This window comes from Chenopodium quinoa, unplaced genomic scaffold (assembly GCF_001683475.1).
Source record: "Chenopodium quinoa cultivar QQ74 unplaced genomic scaffold, ASM168347v1, whole genome shotgun sequence".
NCBI classification, from domain to species: Eukaryota; Viridiplantae; Streptophyta; class Magnoliopsida; order Caryophyllales; family Amaranthaceae; genus Chenopodium; species Chenopodium quinoa.
This window is the reverse complement of record NW_018743033.1, coordinates 2,851,675-2,878,305: the sequence shown is the minus strand read 5'-3', so window position 1 is coordinate 2,878,305 and position 26,631 is coordinate 2,851,675. Positions and strand designations below refer to the sequence as shown.

Sequence of the window (26,631 nt, the reverse complement as noted above, 5' to 3'; positions counted from 1 at the left end):
ATAAGGTGAAGAAAGAGACTCATTTTGGAGGTAATAGTTACAGTAAGGGGAGGGTGTGCAACTATTACTCTCATTATGAGGGTAATAATTCCTCCATCTCTCTCTTTTCCTCATGGAACAACTACCTTATTTCATTTGTAAACACCACACCTCCTACAACACCTCTAATTACTTATGTTTTTTCAAGTTTGACTTTTATTACCCCCTTAATATATTACCCCCAATCCAAACATGCCCTAAGAGAAGATGAATGAAAAAATAAAAAAATAATCACAAGAAATTACAGAGCTAAAAGGTAGAATCGCGCATATCTTCTTGTACTTCAGTAAGAGGGTGGGTCTATTTCTCTTGCATATGATCACAATACAACAAGCAAGGCACATCTTTGAAGCATACAAAGAGAAAAGGAAAGGACAGAAAATTAAGATGCCTCTACAGACAGGATTTCTAGTTCAGCCCACCAAAGGGGGGAGAGCCGGGGTACTGCAGCATCAGGTGTAATAGGAATGGCTTGCCTCAATTTCGTCGTGACTTCCTTCATCGTGGGTCTACGTGAGGGTTCGGATTTAATGCACTGCAAAATAACATCGCATATAACATCTAGCTCATTAGTCTTGATAGATTTGAGAATTGGATCGATCAAGTCCTTGTTATTCTCCCTGTCATTCAAGTACTTCAAAGCCTGCAAGACCCAGTAGATATAAATGTGAGCCACAGCGAGTCTAACCAGTCCATTACTTAAATTGTATGGATACAAAAACGGATTGGTGATGCAGACAAAGAAAAGGGAATTCTGAACTTAGCGGACTGGGGTATGTATTCAACAGAATTATAAGTCTCACCTTTCATAAAAAGGATGATACGGAAAATCAAGAATATACGAATACTGTAAAAACTTTATCTTAACAAGCACGCCATATAAAAATAAAATAAAAAACTCTGAAAATTCATGCAAAATGACTCCTAGCTATTCAGAGGCATGATACATGATAGTGTGAATATGTACGAGATGCATCATCCGTCTAAAATTGTCGGCTATACCAATGTTAAAAATAAGGTGATTGGTGAAGAGAGTAGTAGACAATGATGAGATTTGGATCAGAATTATACCCAGTCTACCAAATAACCCTGCTCTTCCGAGTATGGAAGCCTTCCTGTGATGGTTTCAAGCAACAATATGCCAAACTCATACACATTTTGCCGTAGATCAGCAGTTTTAGTCGATACAGAGGGCTTTGAACCATCTTCACCTGACACCTTAGCTTCAGGTAAAACATCAAATGGCTTCTCCACAAGCTGGGTCAACAAAAGGAATGACATAAAAAAACCAGTGAGAAAAGGGAGACAGAAAGCATGGCACGGGTGCGCTGATTCATTTGTACATGTAAAAGGAAGGTGTACCTTGGCTGCATAATCATCAGTCAAATAGATTATAGAGGACCGTAAGTTCATATGGGCCACTGGAGGATTTAGGTCATGATGCATGTATTGGAGACAATAGGCTGCTCCCATAATTACCCTCATTCTAGCATTCCAGTCAAGACGCTCAACTTCTTTAACTGTACACACGCACAAAAGTTAGAAGACTGAGTGAGTAGAAAAAATGAGGGTCAAATTCTAAACCTTTTACAAAGTATCACAGGAGAGACAGAACAACACTCAATTTTTGGCATAAAAGGAAAGTTACCGTGGAGATGCTCAAAAAAGCTACCACTTGGGGCATATTCAAGCACCATCATTCGAGTGAAAGGTTCGTTTTCTTCACAATAACCAAGAAGATTGACATAGTTCTTGTGATTCACCCGTGACAATGTTTCAATCTGTAACAATACAGTGTCAGAAGATGAATACTACTGATAAACATAGTCCCTCCACCCCCCATTTGTTGTTCTTCATTCCTTTTTATAATGTCTAATTCTTCTGCATGGTTTCTTCAGTTACACTAATTATTTTCCCATCTTAATTGCAGGTATCAGTTAATTTAATAGTGCAATAGCGGATTTCCAGTTCAAAAGATTGCATCAAGTTGAGGTACTTGTTAATTACAAGAAGAAGAGATTCAATAAGCATGTTTTGTCAAATCACGCACACAATTCGCAACCAAGGAATTAGATATTAAGCCTAGAGCTTCAGCATTCTCTGACAACAAACCTTCTTCCGGTATGCCAATTCTGCAGCATCTAACCAATCAGTTGAAGATTTGACAAGAGTTGATGCAACAGCAATTTCAACTCCACTTGATAAGGTTCCTTTGTATATTGTGAAAGCATCGAAAGTAGCGATTATATTGCTGAAGTCCTCACATGCTGTTTCCAGTTCCGATCTATTTAACTTAGGGACTCCTGTAGCAAGACAGCCATCCCCAGATAATCTTTTCAGAATACAACCAAAAAAAAAATGATGAAAGATGCAAGAGGTTCAGCAGATTATAGGGCTATATAGCTGAAAGTAAGATTGACAGAGGGGAAAACTTAGTAATAAGTTCCCTTGGACATACAAGTACTTGATCATTATCACATCATATGCAGTCAAGAGAATCATCATTTTTTTTTTCAGAGGGGGGAGAATCATTAACTTAAACATATATATTACACTGAGAAAAAGTAGGATTATTTTCATTCCTTTCTGTCATTAGTTCACCATTTTTATGATGGTATGTAAGATTATGAGTTCACAAATAACATTGTGCCTACACTAGAGATCAGACTCGGTCAGCTACCACATACTGTAATCTCCATTTGATGGTGATGCAGCTGATGCTAATTAGACCCTCATAAACAAAGCCATGTATTTTAGTACAAATGCCCGTGAAAAGAATAGAAAAGTTCACCTGTAACAAATGCCTTTTGTAATTGCCCACTAATGCCAGTCTTAAAGGGGCCTATAGGCCTTGCACCTCGACTTCTCCACATGAAATACAAAGCAGCAGCAACGGCAAGCAAAAATAACACTCCAAGACCAATAGCAACGAACACCCAAACCTTTTGAGAAGGCTTTTCTGTGTTGGCATGGGATTGGGCAGGTTGAGCAGGTGTTTTCTCCTGCTGTGAGTTAGAATCAGAAGGCACTAAAGAGGGTGGTCGAGACTGGCTCTTCTCCTTGACTAAGGCTGGAAAAGACCCACTACTACTTAGAACTGGTTGAGAGGTGACTTGAGAAACAGGGCTGTATTTCGCCGGTAAAGCTTCAACATTTGACTGATCAATTAATTTACGACGAGCAACAGTAGCTAGCACCTGTGCATTTTGAAGCATGTTTGGCTCATATGAAGCTGATAAACACAGGAGAAAAAACCTTGTCAGCAATTTAAAGTATAAGAATTAGATCAGGACTGAGGAGCTTACATTGACTTACTTTCCAGATTATGAATTTGGTTACTTCCATGACCAAGCCACGACTCCATCGCAACTTTTGGCCTTGAAATCAGGGGGATAATAAGGTCAGTTCGATAAATATAGTGTTCAGTACTGCAGAATGCAATCCTTATGATAGCATGAAATTGCAAGACTGAGGATAAAGAAAATTGCTCACAAAGGCAGGGAACCAAATGGTAACACGGCAAATATCTAGAATGAAAATGGGATGGGTGTGTGTTAAAAGGAACTGAAAATTTACATCAAACCAAACGGGGGCCTTAAAGTTAACAAAAGTGTCAAAAGGTACAGAAAGGAAAGGAGACAATACACTGATGCAGAAATTATACATATTTAGTTACAATCAGCTAGTGCACACATTGCAGATTAGGCAACAAATTAAGAACATGCCAGCAAATAAGAGCTTGTACAATGGAAACCACGTAAAGAAAGTAAGAAACCCTATTTCTAAATTACCCAGTTTATCAAAATACAAAACAAGTCAATTAATGACTACTTTAGAGATGTGCAAAGTATTAATAATTCACCACAGCAAATCCTGATCTGTATGTAATTCTTACCGGTGGCCAAATTTTCTGTTAGTAACAGATGCAAGGTGTTCATCAAATTGCAGCACAGACAAGCTATGCTCCTTAAGCTCAGGAGGGATGGTTCCTTCAAAATTATTGTCACTAAGCAATCTGTAGCAATATAAAGAGTATGGTCATTTACACTTCAAGCCAAAAACTTATCTCTAGAACATTTCATAAAGGCACTTACAATCGTTTCAGTGACACCATGTTGGCAATCTCTGCTGGAATCACTCCAGTCAAATAATTCCCACTCAAATCCAATACCTCAAGCGTGGTAAGACATCCAAACTCCACTGGAATGGCACCTGAGAGGCGGTTTCCACGGAGTATTCTGTTCGACAAGGCAAACAGAATTACAAATCTTCCAATAGAATAAAAAGAAACCAGCACTTAAAAAATGGTGACAACTGCAAATAATTCTGAAATTTTTTTATCATTTGAACCTTAATACAAGGATTAAACCACTCACAGAGATCTTAAATTGTCTAGGTACCCAAGCTCAGGCGTCAGAGTTCCTTCTAGAGAAAGTCCACTCAGGTCTCTGCAAGGGAAACGAATTCATTCAATAATAAAAATATTTTCTTCCCTACTAACACTAATAATGTCAAAGTTAAATACATCACTTCAAACTCTAAGGCAATAAGTCAGACATATAGCATCGATATAAGCCAAAACAATAATAGTAAATACAACTGGAACTTACAGCATATGCACTTTATCGTCGACACAGCGGACACCCTTCCATTTACACGGGTGATCATCTTCAGAATTCCAACTTGCAAGGGAATTATAGGGATCTGAGTCTATTCTAGAACGGAATTTTAACAAAGTTGATCCTACAACAAAATCATCAATTTTAAACCAAAAGCCAGATTTGGAACTTTGCAAAATATGTAGTAGAGATCATAAAGTATCTTAAGCTTACCTTCAAGATTGAGGGATGACGAGCCCCGAAACCCCAAACTGAGAATCAAAACCACAAAACAGGTATAATGAAGCTTAAAAATTCTCCATCTTCCACCCATTGCTTGTTCAACACAACGCTGGAACGGTGGGGCTACAAAGAACATCCCCCAACAGCCAGCACCTATACAAAATGCTATTGTACAAAATCGCCAGATTTCACTTCAATGACCAAGAACTGGTCAGAAAACAAAAACTAACTAAAGAACTATACAAAATCTACAACCGGCTGCCACGACTTATACAAATGCTACAATGAGTTGCATTACAAAGTATGAATAGGCTAAAGAGCTGCAATATGAACCCGGAACAACGGCCTCTTCTTGAACTTAACAGGTATGTCTGTGCCCCTCATTTTTGCAGTCTATGTTAGACAAAGAACCATTACTCGGTGAACAATACGACCAACAACTCGACCGATTTCACCCCTAAGACAACCACCAAAATATGGTGGATCAGAGTAAAATTATGCATAACAAGCATCAAAAACAAAATTAAACCCTTTACAAATTGAACAAAAGGGTATCACAAAATAGCTAATAAACCACATTTTAGGATCAAGTAAGGAAATTAACCACATTTGGGCACATTCTGCAAACAAGGTAGGAAAAAATGTACAAGAAAAACAGATTAAAAAATAAACCCTTTTCAAATTTATCAAATGGGCACCACAAAATAGCATCAAAACCATATTTCAACATGAAAGCAAGGAATCATAGAATAAACCCATAAACAAGCAATCCTTTAAAAAGGCAACAAAAAAAAAGACAGAATTTTTAGGGTTTACCTGAATTCAGGGGGCCACGAAAGTAACCAAGATTGAAACTTTTAGCTGCTGCTTCCTTCAATGGTTATGTCTCAATTTTTCTGGGGTTGTCATAAATTAATGAAATTTTGGAAAATTTACGGAGAATTAAAATTGTAAAAAAAAATTTTAAAAAATGAAAAAATTAAAAATTAAAGAATTTGGTAATGCTGCCCTTTGATGAAGACTCAAAAGAAAGAAATGAGCCTCCAAAAGGGCTAAATTTTTTCCTCAATTTTGTTCTTATTTCTCTCTCTAACTCCCTTGATTTTCTCTCTCATCCTCTAACAATCTCAGGTCGCTACCATGTTTTTCCCTTATTTTCCCATTTTTTTCATTTTTCATTTATTTATTTAATTTTATTTTATGATTCCCTTTATGCCAACTACTTATATTTTTAAAATATTAAATTTGGCGGTCCAAAATTCCAAATGGCAACCTTTTATCAAAAAAAATATTAAAAATCCATTATTTGAGGAGTAAGGTGGGTCCCACACCCACGTCTTGCCGCCGGCATTATTTTTACCGGTTTTAACTGTCACCGTCGAAGGGAATTTGTAGCCTATTTCCCGCGATTTTTCTCACCGTATTTGGGAATCTAAGTTAAAATTACCTTTAGGATTACATTTTAGTATTTAATTATGAAATTATGATTAAGTAATAATTTGTGCATCTTGCTGTTGACTATTATCCCTCACTAATTTCAAGTTCAAGTCATCGGCGTGCGTCCCTCAATTGTTGCCAAAATTTTGACTCATTTATTATGTTATCTTTCTTTTGGATTACGCCATCAGGTCATACTCATTCTCATTAGTACATCGTATTTTATGTTATCAATTTACGAATGATTTTTATGTAGTCTTATAACTTTTGACTACCACAATTTTTTAAAATGGACAGTTGAAATGATTTATTTATTTATTTATTTTAATTAAAAGTACTTTTTTAATTATTTTAAATATATTTTTATCTTCCAGAAATTATTTTTTAATATTTTTGAAATTCTAGAAATAAAAAATATATATAAAATAATTAAAAAAATAATTTTTAATTAAAATTACTCATTAAAGATAAATCAAAAGTCAAACATCTCAACCGTCCATTTTAAAAAAATCGTGTTAGTCAAAAGTCATAAGACTACATTAGAAATTTCAATCAGTTTACAACTAGTGCTACTATGGAGTTTATGATTTTAAGGATAGGATTTGTAAAGGGACAAACTTTCAAATAAACAAAAGGTTTTGCGTGAGACCAGACTCACTGTGAGTCTAATATGTCTGACAATGATATTCTAATATCTGACAATAATAATCTAATACCTGACAATAATAATCTAATACCAAAATACCGGACAATAATAATCTAATACTAAACAATAATAATCTAATACCTGATATTGTTTTCTCCTTCACCATTGACCCTCTTCTTTTTCCATGGCTACAATATTTTCTCTCTCCTCATTACATCCATAGAAACCCCTCCAGATTGGGATTTTCCACATTAAATTAAACAAAGCATCTCTTACACTCCAATTGTAGTGTTGACGCCAAAACCACCACCATTTTCTCTCTCCGCTGTACTCGCCGTCGCAAATCAAACCCCCAAAACTCAACTCCATGTCTTCTCCGCCGGAAAATGCCGTCGAAAACGCCGACGAAGAAACCCAGACAAAGAAGACAGTGGAAGTGGTGGTGGAGGAAGACGGTGGAAGTGGGTAACGAGGTGATGATGGTTGGATTTCGATTTTAGCGAGAGTTGATGAATGAAGGGTGTTGTGAGTGTTGGCGGCGGACTCACGGTGAGTCCGTCTCACCCAAAATTGTGCGTTAAATAAATTGGATATTAATAAGTCTTGTATAAGGCGGATTTACTTTAATTGTGTTATAAGACGGTCAATTTGAGGTTAACTTTAATCTATCCCTTTAAGAGTAACTTTTAATCTGTAATGAATTTAATTGTATTTTAATGTGTAATTTCTAATGGATACATGAAGGCTAATATCATTGATATGATACTTTATACTTCCTCTGTTCCACAAATATTGCAACAAGGATGAAAATACGCATCCCAAAATACATTTTATATGTTAAATATGTATAATTATATAAGAGTAAAAATTGTAAAAAGTTGATATTGTGAAAATATTTTACGAGACGAATCTAACAAGACTCCACATGACTATATTTTATTTTACGTATAAATCATAATTTGTGGTCAAACAAGCATGATTAATAATGCAAAAGTTCAGTTGTTGCAATATTACTAGAACGGAGGAAGTAATTGTTTTTTAAGGATAAAATTATATTAAGAAAATGGTAACTTTTGTAGTACATAAGGGTAACGTTAAATATTTGTTTATGAAAATTATTTGTAAACACGATAAGGAAATTATTTGTAGACATGCCACAAACTAATTAAGCAAATTAACTCGAGTACATTCAGTGGCGGATTCAGGATTTTATAGATAGTAGGTCACCAGTTCACCAAGCATCGTCCATCAATGACATACGAAGTATCAATCAATAAAAATGCATTGTTTACAAAAATAAAATCCAATACTTCACAAAGAGTCATTCTCTAAAAGTAATAAATATTACCACTTTCATTCCTTTTTAATTAAACAATTTATCAAAAATGAGCAAAATAAAATAAAATTATTGGGTGCACTTCGAATCCGGCTCTAAACTTGGAGATAAAGTTGGAATTATTATGTACCTTTTTTTTTATGAAAGATATTTTTGGACCATTTGAGTGTACTTTGCATTCAGATGTATATAAGAATCAAACTTTTCAATGTGATATTATGAAAAATTAGATTTGAAGTTGGAATTATTATATACGGTTTTTTATAAAAAAAGAAAATAAATAAATAAAGGGTAACGCCTAATAATACACAGTACACAACGAAAAAATAATAAGGAATTGAGGAAAACATAGTGCAAAAAAATTGATTAAATTATCTAATTTTGTCAAACTAATTATTAATTCATAATTAAATAATCTAGTTTATAATTAAACTATATGTTTATTGATAATACTTAATCTTAGATTTTCATAAATAAATTATAACTTTAATTATTTTTTTTTTTATTTTTTTTTTTAAATAATGGTGGCCTGGGTCATGTGACCCGCCATGCTCTAACATACATCCGCCAATGCAGTACATAGAACGTCAAAAATAAGATTAATTTAACAGTAGTTTTCATCCTTTTGCAGACAATATAATGTTTTTGCTATTTCATTTATGTATTCCTCCATCCCTCAAGCAAAGCCTATAGCCTCTTGATCGATACCGTTGGTCTGTTGTCTTTGATTGTTTGGAGTTTCTTTATTATCACGTCAATCTTGTATATATGTTAAAATGCGTGAAATCAATATGCCTTTTTTTTTATTAATTATCATGGTGGCTTAGAGATTGTTTATTACTGCCTCCGTTTTTCTAAATCTTATAATTTATTCACTTTATGTTTTATACGTTTTTCTAAGTTCTAATCACTTTTACTTATTCCTTTTATGACAGCTTTTTATTTATATTTTATCATCCACAATCTCACCTTGTGGACCTAATTTTGAATAACAAACCTCTTACTCTCTATCACTCTTCACTATAATACAAAAGTACCTACATGTATGGTCATTATCTTTTCTTTTCCTTAATTTACGTAGTTACAGTAACTTAGTAACACTCCACAGAGGTAGTACTTTTTTTTTTTGTTTTGTTTTTCTTTGCTTATCTTCTGTAATCAAATTAATTAGGAGTCTAGAGATATAAAAATAGCATACAGATATTTTAATTACATGTGGGAATTATTTCATATCAGTACAAAGTTTGTTTTTTTAGTTGGCACATTTCTTTTTTCATATTTGTCAAAGCACTATTTAATGAGTAATATCTCTATATATCACTAAGTAACCATTATAAAAAGTTAATATCATGAAAATATATTTTCTAACAAAATTTACATGATCATGCCTTATCGTAATCATAAATCACAAAACCTAGTCAAGATAGGATTTGTAAATAATGTCAAAAGTCAAAACATATATGTCAATTAAAAAAAACGAAGGAAGCATTAGAACAAAAATCTATTCACATTATTGATACTATTCAAAATTTTGCCGTGCGGTGATGGAAATTTTTTTTTTTAAAAAAAAAGAGAAAAAACACCTCAATTTAGAATCATAATAAGTGTGGTTTTAGAAATGGAGTAGATAGATTTTAAAATAAATATTTGTATTTTTGATGACCGGATGATATGATCTTCAACCTAAGCGGATACAAATATAGATCTTCAACCTAATTAGACAAACGATTGACACTCCAACAATACTCCATCCGTATTTTTTTAAAATGTATCACTTACGGAATTCTAGGAGAGTAATATAATATTATGAGTGGGTGAATAATTTATTATAATAAAAGTAAGATGAGGACCATTACAGAGAAAGTGTGTGTGAGAGAGAGTATATATATATATATATATATATATATATATATATATATTTTGAAATTAGTATATATTTTTATTATTTAAGTGGGGATTATGAGAAAGAGAAATAATAAAATAATTCAAGTGGGGTTTAAAGAAAGAAAGAGAAATGTTAATAAAATATATTATAAAGTTATTACAATATATATAAGTGATGCATTTAAGAAAATCACCCATAAAAGGAAAGTGGTGCATTTTTAAATAAAAAACTGAGGGAGTATTATTGATACAATAAGGGAAAAAGAGACATGAGATTCATAATTTATAGGAAAGCACATGAAATTCATACTAAAAATAACACATGGAAATGAAAAATAAATAAGGAAACAAACAAACTCAAGAGGTAATAATAATAATAATAATAATAATAATAATAATAACAACAACAATAATAATAATAACAATAACAACAATAACAACAACAATAATAATAATAATAATAATAATAATAATAATAATAATAACAAAAGGTTTATCAAGCAGTGTCGTAGGAAGACTTGTGATGGTCATTACACTACTATAGTCCGGGTTCTTTCTTCTTCAGGCGTTGCTCCTTATAATGAGGCCACTCTCGCGAATTTACGGTCTAAACACCCTACTTCTCCAGCTCCATCCTTGCCTGATATACCTGTTGATCACCTTCATCTCGTTACTACTTCTGCTGTTGTTTAGGATCGGATTAAGAGTTTTCCACGTGGCAAATCATGTGGTAGGGACGGTTTACGTGCTCAGCACCTTATGGATTGGTTGAGTGGTGCTGCTATGGCTGTATCAGATGAGTTAGTTGACTCTATTTCCGAGGTGGTTAATCTCTTTCTAGCTGGAAGGTGTCCAATGGAACTAGGAGAGTATATTACTAGTGCTCCTCTTACACCACTTGTCAAGCCTAGTGGTGGTATTCGTCCTATAGCTGTGGGTACTGTTTGGCGACGTCTGGTTTCAAAGGTGGGTGTTGTTATGGTTGGCCAGTCTTTAGGAAGTTATTTTGATGGTCTTCAATTTGGTGTTGGGGTTTCTTTAGGTAGTGAGGCAATTCTTCATGCTGTGAATCGGTTGATTGAGGACCGTGGTTCTGATGTTGGTCTTTCTATGTTGTTGGTGGATTTTCAAAATGCCTTCAATCTAGCTGATCGTACGGTCATGTTACGTGAAGTTTGTTGCCGTTGTCCGGGCATTTCGTGATGGGTTGAATTCTGCTATTCTAATGCAGTTAGATTGTATTATGGGGACCACACCTTATAGTCGTCTCGAGGGGTGCAGCAGGGTGAACCCCTTGGTCCCCTACTTTTTGCTTTGGTTTTACAACCCCTGGTGTGTAAAATCAGAGACGCTTTTGATGTATGTCTTCAGGCCTGGTAATTGGATGATGGCACTGTTATTGGTGACACGTTGGTGGTGGGGATGGTTCTACAGTTGATTATGGAGGAAATGCCTCGTTTTGGGTTACATCTTAACGTGGAAAAAACTGAAGTTTTTTGGCCTACAGAAGACCCTCGAAACAAGCTTGTGGGTGTTTTTCCACCTAATATTGCTCAACCTTTGCATGGTGTTAAGTTGCTTAGTGGTCCCGCTAGTTTCGATTCCGATTTTAGTTGTGAGCTTGTGATGCAGAGGGTGACCAACACCATTGTGCTTGTGGATAAGGTTGCTATGCTTGATGATCCTCAGTGTGAGCTGTTGTTGCTTAGGGCATGTACTGGAGTTTCTAAACTCTACTTTACATTGCGTACTTGTCCTCCTAGTTCAGCGCACATTCGACGGGGCTCTTTGATCTTCCTTGGAGCGTATTATAACTGCTTCGGGGCCTGGGTTTGGCGATTGGCAGTGGCAACTTGCCACCTTACCATTTGCGTTTGGAGGGCTTGGTGTTTATTCCGTAAGTGATGTTTGACATTATGCTCTTCTTGCTTCTCGGTTACAGTTTAATGGAACGATGGAGTCTGACATTATGAGTAATCCCAGTGAGGTCGCTGCCCCTAAACTCATGAAGAAATTGGCAGATATATATATTTCACAAAGGTTACTACTTTTGCAAAATCCGCTTATTCGTTATCTCCTCGACAATCTGCATTGTGGAAATCACAGCAGGGAGATCACACCTCTACTTGGCTTTGGGCGATCCCTATTTTGGGGTTGGGTCAGACGATGGACGCTAAGACATACCGATGTGTGTTGTGCTACCGGCTGGGTGTTTCATTATTCTCTGTCTCGACGTCATATTTTGCTTGTTCAAGGGTTTTTCCTGGGGATATTTTTGGTGATCACGCGATGTCGTGTGCTGGTATTGTGGGCATTAAACATCAGCATAATGTTGTTCGGGATACCCTTGTTGATGTTTGCTATAGATCTAGGATTGTATCTCAGCTTCCCACTAATTTTCTATAGGTTTTATAACTTTGTCTATTTTTGAGATATAAAATAATAATAATAATAATAATAATAATAATAATTATTATTATTATTATTATTATTATTATTATTATTATTAATAATAATAATAATAATGTGTCTTTCCTCCTGATATTACTCGTTTTATGCATGGTGTTAAGTTGCTTGGTGGTCTTGTTAGTGCGGATTCCTCTTTTTGTGGTGAGCTTATTTCACAGAGAGTGTCAAATACCCTTTGTGCTAATGGATGCTGTTGCTAAGCTTGATGATCCCCAATGTGAGTTGTTACTACTTTGTGCGTGTACTGGGGTTTCAAAACTCTACTTTGCTATGCACATATATCCTCCTCGTCTTTTTGAAGCGCCCAATTATCTTTTGATGTGGCCCTTCGGGCTTCTTTAGAGCGCATTGTAACTGCTTCGGGGCCTGGTTTTGGTGATTGGCAATGGCGACTTGCCACCTTACCTTTTTCTTATGGCGGATTGGGTGTTTATTCAACGGGTAATGTTCGGCACTATGCTTTCCTTACGTCGCGTATGCAGTCTACTGGTCTTCAGGCTACGCTTCTTCGCAATTCTGGTATTGTTGGTTCGGGACCAACCTTCGATGATGTTCTTAGTCTTTAATAGGACTATGGAGACTGACCTTATGAGCAACCTTAGTGAGATCGCTGCCCCCAAACTCATGAAGAAATTGGCAGATATATATTTCACTAAGGTTACTACTTCCACAAAATCCACTGTCTCCTTATCTTCGCGTTAGGTTGCCTTATGGAAATCCCAACAGGGGGATCACACCTTTGCCTGGTTGCGGGCGGTCCCAATCTCGGGTTTAGGTCAGATTATCAATGGTAAGGCTTACCGTAGTGTTCTTTGCTACCGGCTGGGTGTTCCTTTGTTCTCCGTTTTGACACCGTGTTCTACTTGCTCAAGGGTTTTTCATGGGGATATTTTTGGGGATCATGCAGTGTCCTATGTTGGGATGGTGGGTGTTAAACATCGGCATAATGTTGTTCATGATACCCTTGTTGATATTTGTTTTCGGTCTGGGATTTTTGCTAAAAAGGAGGTTGACGTTGGGTTGATGTGTGTGTTACTTTATTTTTGGGACAAAGGCCTTGATGTGTGTGTTGACTTGACGGGGTCTTCTCCTTTAACACAATATGGGTTGTCTGACTTCGTTCCTGCACTACTAGAAATAGGTTGTTTTCCGACGGACTTAAATTCCGTTGGAGAATTCGAAAATTCCGACGGAATTTTGGTCTGTCAGAAATATCCGTTGGAAAAGGTAAGTTGCGACAGAAAATCCCTCGGAAATATTCCGTCGGATTTTTTTTCCCTTGGAATTTACTGCTTCCAACGGAATATTCCCTTGGAAAATATCTACCGACGGAAATTTCCGTCGGAAGCTATAAATTCCGAGGGAAAATAAATCCCTCGGAACATAATAATTTCCTACGGGTTTTAAATCCGTCGGAATATTCCGACGAAATTTTACCCTATTCCGACGGAATTTTATTAAAAAAAAAAAAAAAAACACGAAACTCACCCCCTAATTCTCTTTCTTTCCTATTCTCTCTCCATGCCCCTCTTCTTCTTCTCTCTCCTCTCTCCTCTCTTCTTTCTCTTTCTTTCCTTCTCCTACGCATGTCTGCCTGTTCTTCTTCTTCTTTCCCTTTAATTTCTCAGCCCTCCTTCTTCTCTTCTCATCTCTCCTTCTTCTCTTCTCATCCCTCCTTTTTCCCCCTTTCTCTTTCTTCTCGATCTCCTTATCACTCCTCTTTGCAACACCACCACCACTACAACAACCACCGTCCGCAACAACCGCCAAGAAGAACACCACCGCAACAACCACCGGCTACATCAAGGCCTCGCAAGAACACCACCACCGCAACAACCTCCGACAACACCAACACTGAAAACAGATCTACATTTAATTTTGGTTAGAATTAGATCTAGTTTTATTTTGTTCAAATTTTCAATGTATAACTTTCTGTTTTTGAAATAATTGTATATTTAATTTAAATTTTTGCTAAATTTCGAATTGTTAAATTTCAATGTATATTTTTGTTAAATTTCGAATTGTGTTGATTTTAGATCTATTTATTTAATTTTTAATTTCTGTTTTTTATTTTATGTTATGAATTTTGTTTAATTTTTTTTTCACGGGTTAGGGTTTTTTTTGGTGGGTGGTGAGGTGGGTTCGGGTTGGTGGGTTATGGTGGGGTAAACTGGATTATTGGCGGTGGTGGGTTAAGGGTGTGGTTAGGCGTGGGTGGTTAGGGTGTGGTTAGGCGTGGTGGTTAGGCAGTGGTGGATTAAGGGTGTGGTTAGACGTGGTGGTTAAGGCGGTGGTGGGTTAAGGGTGTGGTTAGGCGTGGTGGGTTAGGGTTTGGGTTAGAGGGTTTTGGTGGGTTAAGGTGTGGTGGGTTACGGTGGTGGGTTAAGGTGGTGGATCTGGTGGGGTAGGGTTAAGGTGGTGGTTTACGGTGGTGGGCCTGGTGGGTGAGGGCGAGGTAGGTTTTTTCCTTTTTTTTTATTTTTTTTTCCAGCAGGTTTCGACGGATTTGATTCTGTCGGAAGTTTCCGACGGACTATTCCATCGGAAGGTAAAGTATAACGACGGAAACAGTTCCGTCGAAACTTTGCGACGGAATTTCTAATTAAGTCAAACTTGACTCCGACAACCATAAATCCGTCGGAAATTCCATCGGAATGGACCTTTTCGATGGAATTTCCCTCGCAATATCGCGATATTCCTACAAAAGGTAATGCGACGGCGCCTTCCGACGGAATTCCGTCGGAAATGGGCATTTCCGATGGAATTTCAGGGTTTTCCGACGGATTTTTTTTCCGTCGTTGATTGGCTGTTTTCTAGTAGTGCTAGTCGTGTTGTGTTGGTTGCAGCTCAGCGGAAGCAGGACAAATATGAGGCGCATTGCAGGGTTATTAGCTATGGTTTTCTTCCTTTCTCTTTTTTTTCATTGGGGAAATTGAAGAAGGAGGTTGTTGCGTTGCTGAAGTGGGTTCAGGCGTTCTCTAGGACTCAGGATATGGTGCTCGTGCAGCTGCTCACATCTCCAATACGATCGGATTCACTATACCTAGAGGGATGGGGGCCTAGATTGTATCTCGGCTCCCCACTAATTTCTTGTAATTCGGTTGACTTTGTAGGTTTTTGTTATTTTTCATAATAATAATAATAGGTTGTTGTTGCGTTGCTGAAGCGGGTTCAGAAATTCTCGGTGACTCAGGACATTGGGGCATGTGCTGCTGCTCATATTTTCACTAAGACAGACTTTGTTATAGCTAGAGGAGTGGGGGACCCACATTGTATCTCGGCTTCCCACTAGTAGGTTGTATGACTTTGTCTTTATAATAATAATAATAATAATAATAATAATAATAATAATAATAATAATAATAATAATAATAATAATAATAATAATACGTGAAGGTCAGGAGTTCCAGTTCTATAACATTAATTATTGATATGAACTATTATTATTATTATTATAAAATATTATAATTTTATATTAATTATTATTATAATATTAATTATTATTACTTCCTCCGATCCTAAAAGTTCGATTTACTTTACATTTGCGTGATCAACAATGTGCATATTTGATCATTAATATTTTTGGCTATGTATAAGTGAATGTTATAAGAAGTTGATATATGGAAAATTTATACAGAACTAAGACGAATCTAATAAGATCTCACATGTCAATTTATTTCATTGTATAAATCATAAATAGAGGTCACAATTATTTTTACTTTGATCACATGAATAATAAGGTCATGATATATATCTTCGCCTTATTTTTGTTGAACTAAATATTTATATCAAATACTAAAATTAGATTAATTTTTGCTGAATTTATATTATTTTCGGTGAGCTTAAGTTGTTAATACTGATTTAAATTTATTAAACTGATTCTCTATTATATTTGCTCTTTAGAGTAACTGATTTTTACTGAACTAAACTTATTTTTGTTGAACTTAACTTATTTTTATTAAAATGATATTTTTTTTTTATATCAAAATATTTTAACTAAATATTATTTGAACAAGGTGAAGAGAATAGAGCCTAATTGAATCGATTATATTGATCTTCAATTTAATTCAGTTCAGCTTGGTTTAACTCAGGAGAACACAGTCTTATTCTCACACCGATATTAATTGTATTATTTGAGCCAAAATTTAAAAATTTCCATTTTTTCTTTGTTATAAATAAAAAAAATGGGATTTTATTATATCGCTTGTTTAATTTTAAGGGCTAACCAGCCTTTAAGGTTTATGACCAATATTATTTGAGCTTGTTTTTGGGCTTGGTCTACATTGCACCCAATAGGACATTTTGGGCCCTTTTTTATAGTAGTCTTTAGGCATGTTAGATTATGATTGAAGGTTTGTAATGCCTTTTGATGGTCTAAAAGGGTTTTAAGTAATTCATTAGCCCATTTTTGGAATGCAGACAAATTAACAATCGACATAGCCTAATCGTTATACATTTACACATGGATAAGGGGATTGAACATTTTTAGCCGTCAACATATAGTCATATACATAAACAATCTCCTCCGATGGAATATAGTAAGTTAGTAGCTATGAGATGATAGTAATAATAAAATAATATCATTATACTACCGTGAATCTTAAACCTTTTTTTGTTTTTGTTTTTTGAAACCATCAAAAGGGAGATATATTAAACGAGGTCAAGATCTACCAAAATTTGAAGGCTTTGAGGAAAAGGACCCAAACAAACGTCTTTATTACAACTTCTTGTATCCCACCTCGTGATAAGGTGAGCAAGAGTATTTTCCTCCCTCGTGACATGAGAAATTAAAAAGGCATTACAAGGCATAGCAAGAGAAAAAATATCATCAGGCAGTAAGTATAAAGGAGCAGCCCCTGACAGCTTCAACTTCACCCCATTCACAATTCTTGTTGCATCACTTTTAATATGGGCATTTGGGAAACCCAAACAAGCAGCCAATTGGATGCCATACCTACACGCCCCTGCTCCAGCAAGCTCCGGACTCCATCCAGCAGGTTCTCTTCTCACAACAGCAGCAAGTATCTTCCCCCTTTCATCCCTTATTACAACACCCAGTCTGTATACCTTCCAACATGAGCATTTGCATTGACCTTTACGTAACCCGCCATAGGACAAGACCATGACAGCATAGGGGAAGCTCGAGGGGCACTAGCAGGGGAGAACACTTTCTTAGAATATTCTGAATAATCATTGATAGACTTCACCAAGCCAGAAGCAATGCATATAGGGTTAATAACAGCATTATCAAAGACAATCTTATTCCTGCACCACCATCTAGCCCACGCAAGAACAACCATTTCCAGAAGGTCTTTCTTTAAAGCATTTGACACAAGCCAAATAAATCTCTCCTTAAACCCATAGGAAGGCGCTTGAGACAAAAAGCCTGTAAATCTGCTTGCCCCCCTTATTTCTGCAGCAGCCCCACACTCAAAAGTGGTGTATAAGATAGTCTTAGCACCCTATCCACATATACTACACAGGCTATCAGGAATTAAATGGTGATACTGTAAACTTTCCCTCACAACCAAAAAGCCTTTACAGGCTCTCCAAAGGAAGTGGCTTAGTTTTGGCGGGCCATTTAAGCTCCATACAATCTTCCAAAGATCACCACTTTCTTGAGAGTTATAAGCACCAGAGCTATTTTTTCCCAGCCAATAGCCCGATTTCACCTCATAAATCCCTGATTTTGTTGGCCACTAGAACATGACATCCCTTGGGCAACGATGTGATAACGGGATGGAGAGGATCAAAGCTTCATCAGCAGCATTAAAATTCGCCTGAATAATGTCAACACGCCATGAATTGTTATCCTGATCAATCAAATCACTCACTCTCAACGACATATCACTATGCGGTAAGGGAGTAGGCACAATTGTTGACAAATTTCTAGGTAGCCAAGCATCAGACCACGCCTTGATACAAGTCCTAAAACCCACCTTCCATTTCATACCTTCCAACAACAAGCTCTTTGCTCCCCACATACTCCTCCACGTAAAGCTAGGACCATATCCCTGGTTAGCCTCCAATACATCACAATTCTTAAAATATCTTGCTTTAAGAATAGAGTGAAGAAGGGAGCCATTGTTATGGTGGAGACGCCAACATTGTTTAGCTAGTAAAGCTTGATTGAAAACCCGGAGATCACGAAAGCCCATACCACCCGTAAGGAATTTTTCAACTCGAGCCTTACTATGATTTATGCTTTTAGGCATGGCGGCGTTCTAAGGAAAAGAACCTAGAGAAAAAGAGTCGCCAACAAGTTTTAGGAACTTGTAAACCATTCAAGGGTTTGAAGGTTACAACCCATTCACGATCACGGAGATCTCTAACTCCATAGTGGTCCGGAACCATGACTGGATGTTCGGGGATGATGGTACGAATCCAACCTAAAAGAGATTGAATCCGCCCTAAATAGGCCTCCACTTAATTCTTAAGATATTCATGTGCGCTTCTCGACCAACATACATACATTAAATTAATCCTAAACCTGTTTAATCTACATTGGTTGACTATTAATGCACAATCAAATCTAATATTGGTGATCACTTGAATTAGAATCATATTAAGCCTTAATTCAAATTATTAATTATCTTATTAGGCGTGATTTCAAGTACAAATTCCCTTTAAACCTGCAAAAAGAGCGTAATCAAGCAATAACAATAAATCATGAATAATCAAGCAACATATGATAATATCACAACAATCATAAAAATATCATCAAAACATCGTTATTAGTAAGATCCTAAGCATGATACTAAACGGATTAATAACAAATCTTAGCATGTTACTAATAACAAAATCAAAGCGTTATCCTAAATATGATAGTAGATATCAAAATAACATCTTAAACATGATACTAGATATCAATATAATATTTTAAACATGATTTCTACTCCAAAATCAAAGAATAATGATAAGGGTACTGATTGAATTACTCACTTTGATGCCTTAACCTTCTTGCTATTAAAACAATACACACGTTAATAACTTCAAGAAAGTTAATCAATAAGTAAATAAATCAAATATGAATTGAAATATAGATTTGGGACCAAACCCTCATAACTATTAACCTTTCACGTCAAGGTCGAAGACAACGTTGAGGATGGCTTAGAGTATTCGAATCTCGTGAATGAGGTATTGTGACCGATTTGGGAGAGTATCAAGGATGTGTTTAGGCTAAGGCTAAGAACATTGGAATTGAGAATTCCGGGTATTATGATGGTAATTGATGATGATCTGAGCTATGTGGTAATTGCTTATGATTGATGGTTCTAGTTGATTTGACAGCGGGGAAAACGACCTCTATTTATATGGAAAAAAGAGAGTTTGGCGATCAGAAAAGATCAGAATTTGAAATGAAATAAAACTGTTCTTGACACGAGGCGACAGAATTGTCGCGGCGCGCCAGTCTCCATCGCGGCGCGATGAAGCTGACGTGTCGCGTTGGTTCTGTCGTTCTGCTTTTGAAGATAATAAAGTCGTACAGAGTTTGATTTCTAATGGAATTAGATTTGTGAATAATATCCGGATGTCTTTTAATTTGAACGGGATAAGGACTATCATATGAGAAATTTTATTCGGTTTCGAACTCTTTTGATCTTTATCTTTTCGGAAAGGATAAATTAGAACCTTCTAGAGACTTCTAGAAGTTCCTAAAGAATCCTAATTGATTTAGGATTGAGAATAAGGTATTTGGACCCTCATATGATCATTGGGTCGTTGGTAAGGTGGACCTAGGCTCGGTTTGGGTTCGGTTTAGTATTTTGGCCATAACTTATTCGTTATAGGTCGGATTTGGGCTTAAAAATATCGTTGGAAAGCTATTTTCAAGACCCATCCAACTAAGCAATAATTGGACTGGGATTATGGACCAAAATAATCTGGTTCGGATGTTTTTATGACTTGAACACGAAATAAATGGTTTTTAAGGACACGAAATGAATGATTTTGGATCTAAGGACACGAAATGAATGATTTTGGCTTAAAACATTTTAGGAAAGGTTAGGATTATGGTCAAGGCTTAAGTAAACTTCACGAGACTCTTCAACTCTTTACCGAACTCGTTAATCAAAGATGTGAAAGGTACTCATCATTGGGTTTGGTTTTTTGGGAGATACAATCAGGTGTCTACACCACCACATCTTTTCGGTTGACACAAGTACTCCCACTTTTGCCAATGTAATTTCTTCGTAGACCCCGTAGAACCCCACCAAAAGCGTGCCAACAAAGCGTGAATTTCATCAATTAATCCATCCGAAATTTTAAAAATGCTCATCATATATGTTGGTATAGCTTGAGCTATTGCTTTAATAAGGATTTCCTTACCCGACTTAGATAAAAATTTCTCCTTCCAACCCTGCAATTTCTTCCAAATCCTCTCCTTCAACCTTGCAATTTCTTCCAAATCCTCTCCTTCAACCCTCCAAAAATAGCCTTTTTTGATCTCCCAATAATTGTTGGTAACCCCAAATTCTTCTCATATCGATCCACCTCTTTCACAGCCAAAGTATCGATAATTTCTTGCCTGCGACTTTAACAAACTTTTTTACTAAGAGCAACTTCAGTTTTACACAATTTAACCTTTTGACCCGACTCTCGTATTTGCTAATAATATTAGCTATCACATAGCACTCCTGAACATTTTCCCTTGCAAAAAGAATGTTATCATCAGCAAAAACTAAATGTAAGACCCGAGGGGGCCCCCTGCAAATTCTAGCCCCATGGATGAGATTATCTCTTGCCGCCTTGCGAATCAAAGTAGAAAAAGCATCCGCACAAAGCAAAAAGAGATACGGTGATATGGGATCCCCTTGCCGGAGACCTCTAGAAGGAGTAACCGAACCTGAAATAAGTCCATTAATCTTAAAAGCAAAATTCACACTTTCAAGACAACTCATTATACGACAAATCCAAAGCCTAGAGAACCCCAATTTTTCCATCACCCTTTCTAAGAACACCCACTTCACCAGATCATACGCCTTACTCATATCCAATTTCAACGCAATGCTCCCATCTTTTCTTCCTCCCCCTCTCTCTTCATAGCATGAAAAATCTCAAAAGCCACCAGAGCATTATCAGAAATAAGGCCCCATTCACTTCGCCTTATTTTTGCTGAATTGAAATTATTTTTACTGAACTGAAATTATTTTTGCTGAACTTAAATTATTATTTTTACTGAACTGAAATTATTTTTACTGAACTGAAATTATTTTTGCTGAACTGAAACTTTTTTTTACAGATTTTATGTTATATTTCCTCTTTAAAGCTACTAATTTTTACTTAACTGAAATTATTTTTACTGAACTGAACTTATTTTTATTGAACTGAACTTATTTTTGCTGAACTGAAATTATTTTTACTGAACTGAAATTATTTTTACTGAATATTATTTTTTTAAGGTGAAGTGAACAGGGCCTAAGTCTTTGCGGAACAAAAGCACTCTGATTTTGAGAAATTACCTCATCCAAAAAACCCTTCAACTTATTAGCCATCATTTTTGATATAATTTTATAAATTACATTACAACAACTAATAGGCCTTAATTCAGAAAGAGCGGTTGGGTCTTTACATTTCGGAATAAGGACAATACAAGTATTATTAACACCCGATAGATCCCCCTCCCCCCTCCACCAATTTTTCACAAAAGCACAAATATCAGAGCCAACAATATGCCAAAATTTTTGAAAAAATAGGGCATGCATACCATCGGGTCCTGGAGCTTTATTCTGATGCATTTGGAAAAGAGCATTTTTTATCTCCTCATTCAATTCGTCGGTTCTCTATCTAAAGTGGCATTCATCTCATCCGTCATAACTTCCTCCAAGCCTTCTAACGCATCCTGAAATCCCGTGGGTGAGCTAGTAGCAAAGAGGTTCGAAAAATAGGCTGATGTAGGCCTCTCGATATCGACCGCTGACTATACCATTCTCCATTCTCACCCATCAAACCTTTGATTCTGGGCCTTTCTTTGACTCGCCTTATGGTAGAAGTATTTTGTGTTTTTGTCACCATCCCAGAGCTCATTTGCACAACTTCGTAAAAACCAGTATGATTCCTCAAACATGTGTAGAGAAGAAAGCTCAGAAGATAAAATATTGCATTGCTCCAGCTTCGCACCGTCCATGACCCTACTTTTAATTTCCTCAACTTCTTTTCTGTATCTTTTATTTTCTTCTTAATAGAGCTAAAAGAAGTTGCTGCCCAAGCTGCCAACTTTTCACCACATCTTGAGATTTTTTACGAGATATTAAGGCCAGCACACTCCCCCCACCCACTTGCCACAACATCACCACACTCCTCCTTTGAGATCCATAGGGATTTAAACTTAAAAGAATTTCCATACAACATATAGTTAGCCCCTCTTTTCTCCATATTCAACATAATGGGTGGATGATCGTAATTTTTGCTAATCCCAAAATTAATCACCTCAAAGCCAAGGAATAAACGACACCAATTATCATCAGCAAGGAATCGATCCAACCGCTCTCTCATAAAAGTCTACATGGTATTTCCTCTCTCCTAAGTGAACACACTCCCTTTAAATCCAAGATCTCATAGAGAGCAGGAATCAATAACTGTAGGGAATTTTTCCTTGCCCTACATGTGGGTCATATTTTTAGGCATGCCGGCGATCCTAGGAAAGAAGTTAGAGAAAAAGAGTCACCAACAAGTTTTAGGAACTTGTAAACTGTTTACGATTGTGAAGGTTATACCCCATTCACAATCTCAGAAATTACTAACTCCATAGTGGTCTGGAACCATGACTAGATATTCGGAGATGATGGTACAAATTTGACTTTCATAAGAGGTCAAACCCGCCCTAAAATAGGCCTTTACTTGATCCTTATTTATATTCATGCGTGCTTTTTGATCAACATACATACATCAAATTAATCCAAAACCTGTTTAATCTATGTTGGTTGATTATTAATGCACAATTAAATCTAATACTTGTGATCACTTGAATTAAAATCATATTAAGCCTAAATCCAATTATTAATTTTCTTATTAGGTGTGGTTTAATTACAAATTCCCTTTAAACCTGCAAAAAGGGGCGTAATCAAGCAATAGTAACAAATCATTGATAATCAAGCAACATAAAATTATCATAATAATCATCGTCATGAAAATATCGTTAGTAATAAGATCCTAGGCATGATACTAAACAGATTAATAACAATCCTAGCATGTTACTAAATAACAAAATCAACGCGTTATCCTAAACATGAAAAAGTAATTAAATTACTTACTTTGATGCTTTGACTTTCTTGCTACAAAATTAATACACACGTTAGTAAAGTTCAAGAAAGTAAATCAATAAAGTAAGTAATAAATTAAATTAATTAGGGATAGAAATATGGATTTAGATCCAAACCCTCAGAAATATCAACATTTCACGTCGAGGTCAAAGACAACGTCGAGTATAGCTTGGAGTATTCGAATCACGCAAAGGAAGTATGGTGAATGATTGGGATGTATCTAGGATGTAGTGTTTAGGCTAAAAGCACAGGTTTTTAGGAATTTCAGGTTTATTCTATTCTATTCTGTCTGTGTTTGTGTTTGTGTGTGTCTCTGGAATCGGGGAAAACGACCTCTTTTTATAGGGAAAAAAGAGAGTCGAACGATCGGAAAAAGATCAGAATAAAAGACTGTGATAAAACTCTTTGTCGCGTCGCGATGGCCTTTATCGCGGCGCGATGAACCTGTCGCTGCGTGATGGTTCATAAGCGCGTATGGAGCTTGTTTTCTGATGGTTTATCTCTGCAAAATATAATCGAACATCTTCTGAAAAATTAAGGATTTTAATAAGAGTTTTATTCAATCTCAAATTCTTGATCTTTATCTTTTCGGAAAGGATAAATTGGGACCTTCTAAAAGATTCTAGTTGACTTGGGTTAGGAATATGATCATATGGGGCCTAAATAAATTATTTGGACTCCATATAAGCATTGGGTCGTACTAAAGGTGGGCCTAGGCTCGGTTTGGGCCCGGTTTAGTATTTTGGCCATATTTCATTCGTTTTAAGTCGGATTTAGGCTTATAATATATCGTTAGAAAACTCTTTTCGAGTCCCATCCATACAAATAATTATTGGACTGAGAAAATAGACCAAAATAATCAGGTTGGACGTTTTGGGTTATAGGCACGAAATGGACATTTTTGGGCTAAAAGGCACGAAATGACTCTTTTTGGGTTTAAGGACACGAAATAGATCTTTTTGGGTTTAAAGACATTTTGGTTAAGGTTAGAAAGATGGTCAAGGCTTAAGGAAACTTCGCACGACTCTTCAACTCCTTGCCAAACTCGTCGATAAAAACATGAAAGACATTCATCACCGGGTTTGATGTTTGGGAGACATAATCAGGTGTTTACAATAGCCAATCGGAACGCATCCATAAGCCTCTCACTCCTTTGCACACCCCCTTCCTTCTCCTCTATACTCGTCACCTCGTTGAAATCCCCACACATTACGCATGGAAAAGCACACCCCGACTTAAGACTAGTCATAAGTGACCAAGTCTTATGTTTATTTGACTATTCCGTCCACCCGTATATCCCAATTGCACGCCAAATAGGAATATCACTCTAATTTTTTACACCCACCGCAAAATAATGGGTAGAATAAGAGACAACATCTACCCTAACATCTTTCCACCATAACTCCATTCCACCGGATTTACCTACACTACTAATACAAACACCATTGACAAAACCACATTTATTTTTGATAGTCATCAATCTCTTATCATCGATCATTGTCTCCATAAAAAGACAATATTTGGCCTTTCTCTCCAACACCGATCTTGGAAAGCCTTAACTGTCCACGGGTTGCCAAGCCCGTGACAGTTCCAACTTAAGAGTTTCATTGTTTTTTGAGGGCTTGGTCACCACCAAGTCCCTCTACTTGAGATGCGTGATTAGACAAGTCGCCACTTCTCACAACGGACTTTCGTTTTTTCATAACCCATTCTTCTCACAACGGACATGTCAACTTCTTCCCCCCCCCCCCTTTTATGTGATACCCCACTAGATAACCCCTTTGACACATCCATAGCTACAACGCTATCCTTACTACCCCCTGATCCCACCACTCTATTCCACTTCCCCTTTGACACAACCATAACTACAACACCATATTTACTACCCTCTGATCCCACCACTCTCTTCCACTTCCCCTTTGCCACCTCCCCCGCCTTCAAACTTCCCCCAACTGTTCCACTATCCACGGCTTTCATAGGTTCACTACTACTCTTATAACACACAACATCATCATTTGGGTCAACAGAGACACATTTTTCCTCACTACTCATAATGGTAACCGCTCTAAACACCAACCTATTTGAGCCCTCCTCAACAACGAGCTTCAAAGATACTGTACGTTCAACTTGACCGTTGATATGCTCTATACAAGGGAAGAGAACAATAACTTCCTCGCCTCCCCGGGAGGACCAAGCCTGATAGCTTTAGGATCATTATATCCGTTCTTTGAATTTTACCACGAGAATGCCATCTCTACAACTACTGCTTTTCTTTCTCATGTTCAGCTGCCATGAATTTAGAGCGTTGGTGAGGGGACGCTTTAAGAAAAGGCTCATACTGGAATACAACAGGTGATCCCCCTTCTCTATTATCCTTCTCAACGCATTCTTTATTAGAATGCCCCAACCTCCCATAAAATAGCAAAAATCACCCAATCTCTCATACTTATTAAACTCAATCCACTTCGTAGTACGATCATCACAAGCAATCTTCATCCCTCTACGAAGAGGTTTATCAATACACACCTGCACCTTAATCCTCATGAACTCTTCCTATCCAAGAGGGTCTGATTCATCCATCTCCATGAAACCCCCAAGGCTATCTCCTACCTCATTAGCAAATTTAGCATTGCGTTTGCCAAAAGGTATATCGACAAGTCGAGCCCAAAAAGGGGTCGCCTGAAAAACCACATCAGAAGGTTGTTCCGAAGCTTGAAT

At 36.6% G+C, this 26,631-nt stretch overlaps 1 protein-coding gene across 2 annotated transcripts; it reads right to left on the bottom strand.

Moving 5' to 3' along the window:
- Nucleotides 1-251: 251 nt before the first annotated feature.
- LOC110730605 (protein MALE DISCOVERER 1-like) lies at nucleotides 252-6,073 on the bottom strand. Of its 2 annotated transcripts, XM_021910429.1 has the most exons (13): nucleotides 5,697-6,073; nucleotides 4,872-5,337; nucleotides 4,650-4,782; nucleotides 4,416-4,487; nucleotides 4,134-4,277; nucleotides 3,935-4,054; nucleotides 3,355-3,416; nucleotides 2,831-3,271; nucleotides 2,152-2,342; nucleotides 1,688-1,820; nucleotides 1,402-1,559; nucleotides 1,111-1,296; nucleotides 422-682 (listed from the first exon to the last, which is right to left on the bottom strand). In XM_021910429.1, the coding sequence occupies exons 2-13, from the start codon at nucleotides 5,014-5,016 to the stop codon at nucleotides 422-424; spliced, it is 2,046 nt and encodes a 681-aa protein (XP_021766121.1). In that variant the 5' UTR covers nucleotides 5,017-5,337; nucleotides 5,697-6,073. The 2 variants fall into 2 exon arrangements, with proteins under 2 accessions (XP_021766122.1, XP_021766121.1); XM_021910430.1 differs by lacking the exon at nucleotides 5,697-6,073 and having other exon boundaries at nucleotides 252-682; nucleotides 4,872-5,016.
- Nucleotides 6,074-26,631: the final 20,558 nt, after the last annotated feature.